Source organism: Arabidopsis lyrata, assembly GCF_000004255.2.
Source record: "Arabidopsis lyrata subsp. lyrata unplaced genomic scaffold ARALYscaffold_7, whole genome shotgun sequence".
Classification (NCBI taxonomy): domain Eukaryota; kingdom Viridiplantae; phylum Streptophyta; class Magnoliopsida; order Brassicales; family Brassicaceae; genus Arabidopsis; species Arabidopsis lyrata.
Window position 1 is genome coordinate 5,685,915 of NW_003302549.1, and position 11,624 is coordinate 5,697,538.

General features: G+C 38.6%; 2 protein-coding genes across 3 annotated transcripts; one reads left to right on the plus strand and one right to left on the minus strand.

Annotated features, from left to right (window-relative positions):
* Positions 1 to 9: 9 nt before the first annotated feature.
* LOC9303515 (protein NPGR2) lies at positions 10 to 3,674 on the minus strand. Of its 2 annotated transcripts, none has more exons than XM_021016950.1 (6): positions 3,295 to 3,674; positions 2,552 to 2,835; positions 2,211 to 2,478; positions 922 to 2,126; positions 686 to 854; positions 10 to 538 (listed from the first exon to the last, which is right to left on the minus strand). In XM_021016950.1, the coding sequence occupies exons 2-6, from the start codon at positions 2,819 to 2,821 to the stop codon at positions 216 to 218; spliced, it is 2,235 nt and encodes a 744-aa protein (XP_020872609.1). In that variant the 5' UTR covers positions 2,822 to 2,835; positions 3,295 to 3,674; the 3' UTR covers positions 10 to 215. The 2 variants fall into 2 exon arrangements, with proteins under 2 accessions (XP_020872609.1, XP_002869490.1); XM_002869444.2 differs by having other exon boundaries at positions 686 to 839; positions 3,295 to 3,672.
* Positions 3,675 to 9,729: 6,055 nt separating this feature from the next.
* LOC9305562 (thioredoxin-like fold domain-containing protein MRL7, chloroplastic) lies at positions 9,730 to 11,576 on the plus strand. The gene is made up of 4 exons (XM_021019632.1): positions 9,730 to 10,619; positions 10,876 to 10,960; positions 11,132 to 11,243; positions 11,330 to 11,576. Exons 1-4 carry the CDS (start codon positions 9,910 to 9,912, stop codon positions 11,431 to 11,433), a joined length of 1,011 nt encoding a protein of 336 aa, XP_020875291.1. The 5' UTR covers positions 9,730 to 9,909; the 3' UTR covers positions 11,434 to 11,576.
* The last annotated feature ends 48 nt before the right edge of the window (positions 11,577 to 11,624 follow it).

The window sequence follows — 11,624 nt, forward strand, 5'->3', positions numbered from 1 at the left end:
AAACCTGGCTTACAAAATTTACCTCACCAAAACCTATATTAATTTTTTTTTAACTGTGTATTACACAATGTTTATAAACTTCACATCAAATGATACCCACACATACATCTTTATATCTTCTTATATTCATCTATCAAAACAAACAAAAAAAAAAATCAGAAAAAGAGAAATCAATAACCAAAAATACAAAAAAATATGATTTGAGGGCGGCAAAATCATCTGAATGGCTCCACTGGCATTGTTTCCTCCAGTGTAACAGCGGCTTGAAAACACTCGACGGCTTCTTGCATTGACGAGACAGATCCTTCAGCTTTGAACATCTTTCCAAGATTATACCAAGCCGAGTGGTTCAGCCTATCAATCCTAAGAGCTTCCATTAGAAAGCTTCTTACAACCGCTATGCCTGATCGATTCCCGAGTTCCAGCAGGATCTCAGCCTTCGATATTAAGCTTGGAACGTGCATCGGATCTATATCAAGAGCGGTTGTGAACGCCTCCATTGCTTCTTCTAATTGCCCCTGTCTATTGTGCAGTACACCTGCCAATTGGTACGAATAAGCTATCAATATTACCGCCTTGCTTGTTTCAACCGCCAATTTTTATGTTCGAAAAAAGACACTACATGGAAACAAAAATATAAACAAACACTCGAGGTCTAAATGGAAGTAGAAGAAGAAGGTAATACCTTCAGTGTGGTATCTAACAGAAGAATAAGGCGCAATGAGTCTTGATCTCGAGAGACATGACTCTGCGTCACGCCATTGAGAGAGGTTTATGTAGATATGAGCCAGATCGTGCCACGTACCAAGCTCCAGACTCCTCAATTCCTCTACATATCCCTGTAATGAATAAATCTGTTTCAGTATTAATTCTGCACACCTCAAAAGTTTGGGAGAGGAATGAGAACATACGAAAAGTTACCTTAGGCAGCTTCTTTGCAGAATTGAAGCTTTTGCTCTGAACCTGAAGGAGTGCTAGAAGTTGTGTGTAAGTCGTAATCGCATCTTTCACTTCCCCTTTAGCTAAGCGAATCTTTGCCTTCAAACGTAACAGCTTCCCCTGTTCCCATTTCCCTGTCTCGTTAAGCGCCGCATCCACAATGGTCTCCGCGTCTGAAAACCGCTTCTGCGCAGATAAAACCCGAGCCAAAAGTAACCATACTTCAAGATCAGACTCCGCTCCAAGTTTCAACGCCTGTTTAGCATATGCTAATGCAGAATCCAGTTTCCTCTGTTCTGCATTCTCCAACGCAAGACGGTGCACAACTCTCGGGTTTGTCATATCCGCAGATTCCAGAGCCTGAATCCCCTCGGATTGCCTAGCTATCCGCTCTGTCTCTGTAACAGCCATTCTCGAGCTTTCCGTGAGTGTGATCCCTAAAACGAAACGCGCTGCTCCATCTAACTGACTGCATTCGTTCCCCAAGTTTCCGATTGCTCTCCGGGCATAATCTAACCCTTCCTCAGCAAGACCAGCTCTCTCACCGCATATTTTGGAAGCCATCAGCAAACCCAAAATTCGGTTTGGATCCTCTCGTTCTGAAAATAGCTTCCTCAGTAAACCAAGGGCGACAAGACCTTCTCCTGCACCTTGGTAACACAGAGACAATGTATGATAAAGTTCCCTCTGATCATAGAGCTCGGGACTAAGCTCTTCAAATTGCTTAGCCAGAGCAGTTAGATCGCCTGCGATTGTAAGAGCGAACGAGAGATGGTCCAAGATTGCCGCATCCCACGAGATTCTTTTCAGATTAACTTTTCTGAGAAGTAACATTAGAAGAAGAATAGCTTCTTCCACATTGTTCCTCGGAATGAACGAGCCCTCAGTCTGAGAACGTAGGTTTGGTGGCACTGCTTCTTCCCCGGAATAGAGGAGAAACACGGCATACTCTTTCTGGATCCTCGCCGTGGTTTCTGGATCGAGTTTCCAGTGATTGAGAAGCGCTCTTCTATACGACAAAATAGCATCACGCGGCGAATCAGCAAGCTTCCACAATTCAGGAAGCAGCTCGACCGCTTTTGTCAGTGTCTCCTGCAACTTAATATCGCCAGTCACATTATCCGACGCACCTTCTGCTAAAGAAGTCTCGACTATATCAAGAATAACTCTGCAAGACTGCGCAGCTTCTGCAAGAAGAAGTACAGGATGTTTCTGTTTAGCCAAAAACAAAAACGATATACTATGGAATCAAAAGATATGATTGTTACTACCTTGAAACCTTCCAAGACGCTGGAGAGATTTTGCTTTGAGAAAAATGGCTTCGAAAAGCAAACTAACAGCATGTTTAGACATCGAAGGCGGAGGAGTAGCAGCAAAGCCGCCTTTAGACCGTCTTCTATGTTTCCGTTCTTCTCTAACGGTTAGAGCGGTTTTCATCTTTATTGTGATCCCATTGATATCTATCCCTTCAAAGACTCGCAATGCCGCCTCTATATTTCCTTTCTGATACTCAATTCTTCCTAAAAGTGCTCTCGCCTCCTGAAACAACAACAACACAATGACTCAGCTTGTCAAAATCATCAAAGCTCAATTAGTGATCTAGAAATCAAACCTCGTAGTTCAATGAACTCGTCTCACGCAGAGATAACTCGGCTTCTTCAATATTCCCATTATCTAGTTTCTTGGCATTCTCGCTCTCTGCGGTGGATAAAGCTGAGCTTCCATTGTAGTCTCTGCCAACTCCAAGCTCAGATTTCTTGTCTTCATCCTCTCTAGGTCTCATTTGCTCACCAGAACAGAAACACTTCATTCTGATCTTTCTCAAACTTTTTCTTATTTCACGTAAATGCAACTTCTCAGGCCTAATCTCGCTGTTCTTCATAGCTTCTCAATGATCTTCAAAATGACATTAGCGACCACAATTAAAGAACACATATTAAAATGGGATCAAGATTTGGATCATAAATAACAGAAACAGACCAAAAAAACATTCACATTAATGCAAAATATGATTCAGAAACAGAACTTTTTATGATCAAAATCTTTGATTATCCAATTCCTAAAAAATAACGCCCAGAACTCAAAATCTTTGAACAAATTTCGATAAAGAAGAGTCACAACAATTTCAGCATTTTAACTATAAAAACTCACCCCCCTCAAGAATAAAGTGAATCCGCGAGAAAGTCGAGAACTTTGGGTATTATATAACTCAGTTGAGTAACCAAAAGCTCGAAAATTTCAGAATCAAAAATGACAATTAAACAATAGAAAACCCTAAAATCAGATCGAATCACAAACCCAATTGAAGTAATAAGGAAGATCAAGAAACAAAAGGGGAAAAAAGAGGAGACCTACCTTTGAGAATCAGGGAAAGAAGAAGAGAAAAAGAGAAAGCCGACAGCCATGGCCGCCTCGAAATTCTTCAGACTTATTCCAATTCGAAGCAATCAAGCAAAGGAAGGAGACAATCCACCCAAAATTAAAAGAAAAATCTGATCTTTCTTCTTCTTTATATTTTTCACCCTTTTACTTTCTTTCCTCTGCCTTTGTCGCTTTCTGCATCGTTGTGAGTGAGTTTTTTTTTTTTGCCTCTTTGTTTGGTGTTTTCTTCTTCACTAATACCAAACCAAAAAAAAAAGTGAAATTGGGAACTGCAGAATAAGAGTGCAGGCGAATAAAAACAGCAGATGGAATTTTTTCGAAGCTTAGGAACACGAGAAGAGACTGGTCTTATTATTAGTTAAAAAAACCTATGTTACTCAGAGACATTTATTACCTTTTTATTTCTTTCCTTTTTCTATCTTTTTGATTTTTCTTATTTCCGCGTGTTGAAAATGTCTCTCGCGGGTCCCTTAGTTTTTTTGGTTTTCATCAATTACTTCTTTCTTTCTCTCAATAATTTACTTCGATAATCTATACTATATTAATAGTGGTCAGCATTATTTTAAACATGAATAAATGAGTATTAAAAATGATGGAGAATGAAAAAAGTTGAAATGGCAACAAGAAATTTAACAATATATCAGGATTCATTTACAATTAATGTTTTGTGAGTTTTTATTGTAAATGTTTTAGATATTTTACCAATTTTATTTCTAAAAGTCTAGTAGTAATTATAACATGAAGAAAAGAATATTAAATACATGGAAAACTTTTTCGTTTTTCTTTATCTTTTAGTATGTGTGGAGAAATCTAATCGAGGGAGTACTGACCCGTGTTAGTTGTTAGGTAGATGTTTAGGTTAAATAGCTGGACATTATGAGTTTATGACGATATATAGAAAGTTAAAAATTGAATAATTTTTTTGAATAATTGAATAGTTAGCCTAGCTGTCATTTCGTGAATTATATAAAATCAACTTCCAGATTTGAAGTTCAATATATGGTTAACTCCATCATTTACAAATCCATATTTTAAATCCTATCCAATCATAATAACATGGCAGACGAGACGACCAACAATAAAAATTAATAGTAAGTACCAAAACAAATTTATATGAAGAGTTTTGTGAGTAGACATGTTAAATTCTTCCTCAATGAAAATAATTGTCACTTTAATGAAATTGGTGTGAGGTCCATGAAAGAAAGGAAAAAAAAAAAAATACACATGAAAGTTTCATTTTACGTCGTATACAATATTTTTTTCTGGTAGATATTTTCAGTGACGTATTAATATTTGTAAATGGAAACTTCTAATATTAATACGTCACTAAAAATACCTACCAGAAGATTTTATATATATATATATATATATATATTATTACAGTGTAACATAATGGAGATAAGAAATTGTGGTTCTGTTACTTCTTATTGATGAAGAAGATAAAACACATGGTTTTATGCAAACTAGAAGTAACACAAAACCAAATTAAATTTGCACATGGAGCCTAAGCTAACGAACTATACATTTTTTTTTTTTTTTTTTTTTGAATGAATGTAAAATTTATTCACCAAAAAAATCAGTGTTACATCAAGTGCATCCTTTTTGAGGTTTTTTGACATTGAGTTTACAATTTAAAACTTAGTGGAAAGCCAAAATGTGAAAAGGTCTTCATACTTTGCGTTTCCGGTTTTTCGAAGAAGAGTGATCCGGTTGCGAATGTTCTTGTCGATGGTTTTCCCAAGGATCGATGCTGTGATAGGGTCTTCTCCATACCGTCGATTGTTCCTCTCTCTCCATAAGGTGTGGACTGCGATTTGAAAGGCATATCGCAGAAGCAAACGTGCCTTCTGTTTGAGCGTGTTACTTGAAATGAGCAACATGAGTTGATCCCACTCCAATGTGTATCTGTTTTGAAGTAATCCCTTTGCTAATGTCTCCCAAATCTGTCTTGAATAGCTGCACCGGAAGAAAAGATGGTTTCTTGTTTCTACCGGTTCATCGCAGAGTTTACACGAGACATCTACTTGTGCATTCCACTTCCCCATACGAACCCCCGTAGTTAATCTGTCATGCATTGCAAGCCACGTGATGAAGGCATATTTTGGTGTAGCTTCGGAGAACCAAACACCCTTAGCCCAACTGCAGATAGGTTGCTCTACTCTCAAGAGTTTCCAAGTCTCATTTGAAGAGAATTTCCCTTTAAAACCTGTTTTCCATCTCCATAAATTCACATCATCCTCCTCTGGTTTCCTCTTCAATCTTATTTCTTCGATTTCAGCTTCAACCTTATTGAGATTTTCCACACGGCGCCGTCTTCCTTTGTGAGTACTAAGGACTTCCTCTACCGTGGCTGCCTTTGAGATTCCAAGATCAATACAACCCCGATCACCAAAGTTGTCAAATAACTTTCCCATAGAAGACCATGTATCATACCAAAATGATGTCCCTCTACCACTTTTAATTTCAACCCGATGGAAATTCTTGGCCAAGTCCCGGAGCTTTAGAATTTTCCTCCACATCCAAGATCCTTGTGATGAGTTTGCATTCACTGTCCAAAAAGATTTTTTCCGAATTAGGTATGTATGAACCCACTTACTCCACATTGACGTTGGAGCAGCAAGTAGTCTCCAGATTAGCTTCAGCCCACATACTTTATTTGTTTCCTTGAGTGGTCGCAAACCCAAGCCGCCTTCACTGCGAGGTAAACAAACAGTTTCCCAAGATGTTTTAGCTTTGTGAGTATTTAAATCTGGTCCGCTCCAAAGGAAAGCAGCACACAACTGTTGGATCTCCTTCATACACGCTCCTGGTAAGCAAAAAGTTGCTGACCAAAAGTTTGTGATGCTCAGTAAAACCGATCGTATTAACTGCAGCCTTCCCGCGTAAGAGAGAAATCGACTCGTCCAAGAACTTATTCTGGCTCGTACTTTTTCTGTCAAGGGGAGGTAGTCTTGGGCTGACATTGCCTTGGTCATTAGAGGTAGGCCTAAGTAGCGTACCGGCAATTGACCTGTTGCAAATGGAAAGCTCTGTTGGATTTCTGCTTGTGTTTCCGGAGCTATTCCTGCCATGTACAAGGTAGACTTCTCGATACTAATTTTCAGTCCAGAACATTTTGCAAAGTCATCAAAAACATACATGATTCCTTCTATAGATCTCTTTGTCCCTTCAGCAAAAACCATTAAATCATCTGCAAAACATAAATGTGTGAGTAGTACGTTATGGCACCTTGGGTGGTAACCAAACTTACCCTCTACCGCAGCCTTGTTAATACGTTGAGATAAGACATTCATACAAATCACAAATAGGTATGGTGATAAAGCACATCCCTGTCTTAGTCCTCTCTTACTGCCAAAAAAACCAGCGAGCTCACCATTGACTTGTACGGAGAATGTGGCCGTTGAAATGCATAATTGAATCCAATGTATGAATTTTCCCGGGAAGTGCATGGCCTTAAGTGTCTCCAACAGAAAAGACCATTGCACCGAATCAAAAGCTTTGGAGATGTCAATCTTCATGGCACAACGAGGAGAAAGTCATCCTTATGATAGTCCTTTACGATCTCTGAAGCTAACAACACATTTTCCATTAAGAGCCGGTTCTTGATAAACGCTGTTTGATTTGGCGAGATAATCTCCGGTAGTAAAGACTTTAGTCGATTAGCCAATATCTTGGATATGACCTTGTAGAGAACATTGCTACAAGATATTGGTCTATAGTCTTTCATTACCTTGGCATCTTCTTTTTTCGGAATCAGAGCAAGAATAGTGGTATTTACTCCTTTAGGGAGGAAACCTTTAATGAAGAACGACTGAATCGCAGTTGTGAAATCGTCACCGACAACTGACCATGCTGATTTGAAAAATTCACAAGTAAAGCCATCCGGTCCCGGGGCTTTGTTCGCAGGCATCGCAAAGAGCACCTGCCGTATTTCCTCTGCTGTGACCTCTTTTTCAAGCATACATTGATGAGCATTTGTACATTTGAAAGGTATTAATTCTTCAAGGATATCAACAGGTAATCCTTCGAACTCTGTAGGTACATGGCCTAAGAATTCCGAGAAAAAACGCTCTGCTTCTTGCTTTATTTCCTCTTGGCTAGAGACTGTTGATCCGTCCGGGAGTTGTATCTCTCAGATGGAATTTTTTGACTCTCTCAACTTCACTGCATTATAAAAAACTTTGTTATTCTGGTCGCCAACATCAAGCCAATGGAGTTTCGATCTTTGCTTTAGAAATTTCTCTTCCAATTCTGCCAGGTGATTCCACTTATAATAGGCCTCTGTTTCTTCCTTTGATGCTATATCCGTAGGTCGTAACAGAGTCTCTTTTTGTTTCTCACACAGATCCTTGAACGCCACTATTACTCTTGTCTGCAAATTCCCCAGTTTTTCTCGACTTAAGTTTCTGAGTTGAGGTTTCAGATTCTTAAGTTTCTTTGAAAAACGAAACATTGCTGAGGTAGAGTGAAACATGGTAGGTGTGTCTTGCCAATAGGAATGGAGTAGAGGTAGGAATTCGGGCATTGTCGCAATAAAATTTGTAAACTTGAAAGGCTTCCTTTTAGCCACTTTCTCCCTTTGAATCTGAATTCTACTCCGTAGATGATCAGAGCAGCCCCCTGGTTCATATACACAGTACGCTTGTGAATAATGGTTGAGCATAGCACTATTTATCAGTACCCGATCGAGTTTTTTGCAAATCACCCCCTCATCTCGTTTGTTACACCAAGTGAATAATGGACCATGTGAACCAATATCCATTAGTGAACAATGTCTTACCGCCTCTTGAAAATCTCTCATACCTTGTGGAATAGTAGGAGAGTGTTCAAAGTTTGAGTGTTCTTCAATATCCAATATTTCATTAAAATCACCCATCAGCATCCAACGTTTGTTTCTGAACATCTGAGAGTCTTGATGATTTCTCAGATCTTCCCATAAACTTCTCCTTTCCTCAGCCAAATTTTTTGCATAAATGAAAGAGCAGAAGAATTCCTCCTCCTCCCCTTCCATTAACACTGAACACGTGATCAGCTGGTCACTCTTGAAAACTGGAGTTAAACGCACTGTTGATCTCCAGAGAATCCAAATACGACCAAGCCTATTAAACTCGTAGTTAGCCATAAATGACCAACCGTTAAATACTTGAGATACAATACGATTTGCCTTCTTTTCCTTGACTCTCGTCTCTAATAAGCAACCAAATTGCACCTCACTATTGTTTGTCCAATGATGGACCACGGAATGTTTAGTAGTTTTATTAAATCCGCGCACATTCCATGAAAAACTCGACATTTAGAGGGCTTTTCGGTTGGACCTCCTTCCCGTAACCACTGGAACAACGTCCTTAGTTACCTGGTTAACGAACTATACATTAGGTCATCAACATCGCACTTTTCAGTGAGCCACTATTAGTAATCACGTGTTAGGCTTTAATTTGTGAATTCCATATGATCAACACTTTAACAATATCATCTGTTCTAACTTGTATAGGTTAATTTCTACTAAATAAAGAGTTCTTAACCCCAGAGATTTGGCGATAGAGTTTATGAACTTGTACATTCTAAATTACAGGGAGAATTATCTTTCACCCATTGAATATGACATTTTCGTAAACATATAGAATGTACAAAGTAAGATCGTACTTTGTAATAAATTAGACAGCAAACAATTTTTAAACTTAAATATACTTTCGAGAAAGCAATAACAATCACAACAACTTTTCTTTTCTTTAACAAAAAAAAGTCTTAGACAAGTAAAAAATATTTAACTAATTGTAGAAAAGACTTTGTTCTTTTTGTTTACGAATTTCGGGCTCCTCCGTCGTCACCTGAGGCGGTCCATACGTTTGTGTCTCCGAGACTGTCATGATACTAAAATATTAAAAATAGAATCGAAAAATCACTTTAATTTGTAGAAAAATAATTCTATATTAGCTCGAAACAAAAAATTTAGACAACTGATGTACCTCGAACTAATCCATCATCGTTATTAGGTGCTTCACAACAATTTTCCCAAAGGTAACCTAAGAGACGACAAAAGAACACGACGCAGAGCACCAAGACAAACACAATGCATCCCAAAACAATCTTCTCCATATCGTCAACAAATTATTAGATTTTAGAACCGTGTCTGCTTCTTTTTTTTGCAGAAAAATTATAAATAAACACCAGTGTATGTGTGTTAACGGTGAGTTTTACATTTTGAGGTCAGAAAATAAGTAAACTATACATTTTAGGATCTTATCAATGTATCTAATTTGTGATCATATTATGGATATTGTGATCACATAAACAAAGGGAAAAATGCTAAAACAAAAATAGCAAACTTACAATTCTTGCCAAAAATATTCATTTTTTTCAGTAATTTTTTTAATACCTCAACTTATCGGATCCAGACGAGTTATATGAATACAATGAAACGACACCGTTTCCACTCTATGAACTTAACCAACTATTGGAGAATATAACCGATCCAAATCAAGGATAGTAACACAAACCGAAATAATCCAAATCGGGATTATGAAATAAAAAAGTCAGTTACCAAATTGTTTCTGCGAATTTCGTTTTGAATTTGAGAAAAAGAGAGAAATGAGTTTCTTCACTGTTGCTTGCTCTGCGCCAAGATCTTCCATGCTTCTCACCGGCTTGAATTCGAGCTTCTCCGATGTGCATCGCAGTCCACTATCGGTTTTTCCGTCGAGTATATCATCCCGGAGCGGGAAATCTCCGGTATGCCTAGCCGCTGTTTCGTCTGATTCCGTACCCGACGAACCTGGATCCAAAAATCATACTCGGTCCCGTCGCCAAAAGAAGGAAGTAGTCACGCCGATTGCTGAAACCGAGAACAATGACAAGTTTCCGACAAAGGTCCCGCGTAAACCAAAGCGCGGGCGGCGGAGCGAAGCGGACGCTGTGGAAGATTTCGTGAGAAGCTCCCTCGAGAAAACTTTCTCCACTATAAGAGAGCAGAATCCGGAGGTTTTTGAGAACAAAGAGAAGGCGAATTTCATCAAAGACAGAGGCGTTGATGAAGAGGAAGAAGAAGAAGAAGAAGAGATGGTGGTGGAAGAGGAAGATCCATATTGGCCAGTAGATACAGACGTTGGATGGGGAATCAAAGCTTCAGAGTATTTCGATACACATCCAATCAAAAACGTGGTTGGAGAAGATGGGACTGAGATTGATTGGGAAGGTGAGATTGATGATAGTTGGGTCAAGGAGATCAATTGTTTGGAATGGGAAAGCTTTGCTTTTCATCCTAGTCCACTCCTTGTCCTTGTATTCGAGCGATACAAAAGGTACAAGCTTTGTTATTTCGTTGACGAATTATCACAAACACTTGGTGTGCATAGGAGAGAGGTAGTAAAACTATGAAAGCTTTGCTTTTTTTTCCTTTACAACATTTTCTAGACTAAGTTGAGAGAGCCATTTGAGTTAGATTCAATTGCAATGAGGACAAAAGCTGAAACTTTGGTTTTTTTAGTTTGAAGTTCTTAGAGTGACCAAAATCTACTACTGTTGGAATCATCATTTGAATTGCTGGGCGTTTTATAGGGCTAGTGATAACTGGAAGACATTGAAGGAGCTTGAGAAAGCTATCAAAGTTTATTGGGATGCAAATGATCGATTACCTCCACGGGTATGTAAAACCCCTTCCTTCTCTAGTGTGCAGTTTATGTTTAAAACTTGTGCATTACTCTGTGTCTCATCGTCTCTTTCATGATGTGATTCCATGTTGTTGATAGAAGTATATAACTCTTTATAGACGTAGCTACTCTTTGTAATAGAATCACCATGTTTGATGAAACAGGCGGTTAAGATTGACCTGAACATCGAGACAGATTTGGCATATGCTCTTAAAGCTAAGGAATGCCCACAGATTCTCTTCTTACGCGGAAACCGGATTCTGTATAGGGAGAAAGGTGATAAGCTATGCTGCTAACTTTGTTTTCATTTTTTGCAATACATATGAGATATGGATTATCATACTGTATTGAACTTGATGCAGAGTTTCGCACAGCGGATGAATTGGTTCATATGATTGCGCATTTCTACTATAAAGCGAAGAGACCTTTGTGGGTCGACAAGGCTAACGTAACCCCGTACTGTTAGTTTGCAGCGGGAACAGAGAGTAGTTTCACTCAAAGGTCAGTCTAGGAAAAGAGTTACAAAAACTTCAAACACAGATTGTAGCATTTTTGTATGTTCTATGCAAATATAAAGTTGGTTCCCAAGTAATGATTTTTACTCGTCAATCTTTCTGTTCTTACTGCTTCCCTACAACGTTAATTCGTAAGTGATGG

Excerpts from the sequence above, each read along its gene's own strand:
- LOC9305562 (XM_021019632.1), top strand. The coding sequence starts at position 9,910 with ATGAGTTTCTTCACTGTTGCTTGCTCTGCGCCAAGATCTTCCATGCTT. Across the intron at positions 10,961-11,131 it reads ATGATCGATTACCTCCACGG|GCGGTTAAGATTGACCTGAA; the intron begins GTATGTAAAACC and ends TTGATGAAACAG. Across the intron at positions 11,244-11,329 it reads GATTCTGTATAGGGAGAAAG|AGTTTCGCACAGCGGATGAA; the intron begins GTGATAAGCTAT and ends AACTTGATGCAG.
- LOC9303515 (XM_021016950.1), bottom strand. The coding sequence starts at position 2,821 with ATGAAGAACAGCGAGATTAGGCCTGAGAAGTTGCATTTACGTGAAATA. Across the intron at positions 2,479-2,551 it reads CGAGTTCATTGAACTACGAG|GAGGCGAGAGCACTTTTAGG; the intron begins GTTTGATTTCTA and ends TTGTTGTTTCAG. Across the intron at positions 855-921 it reads CTGCAAAGAAGCTGCCTAAG|ATTTATTCATTACAGGGATA; the intron begins GTAACTTTTCGT and ends ATACTGAAACAG.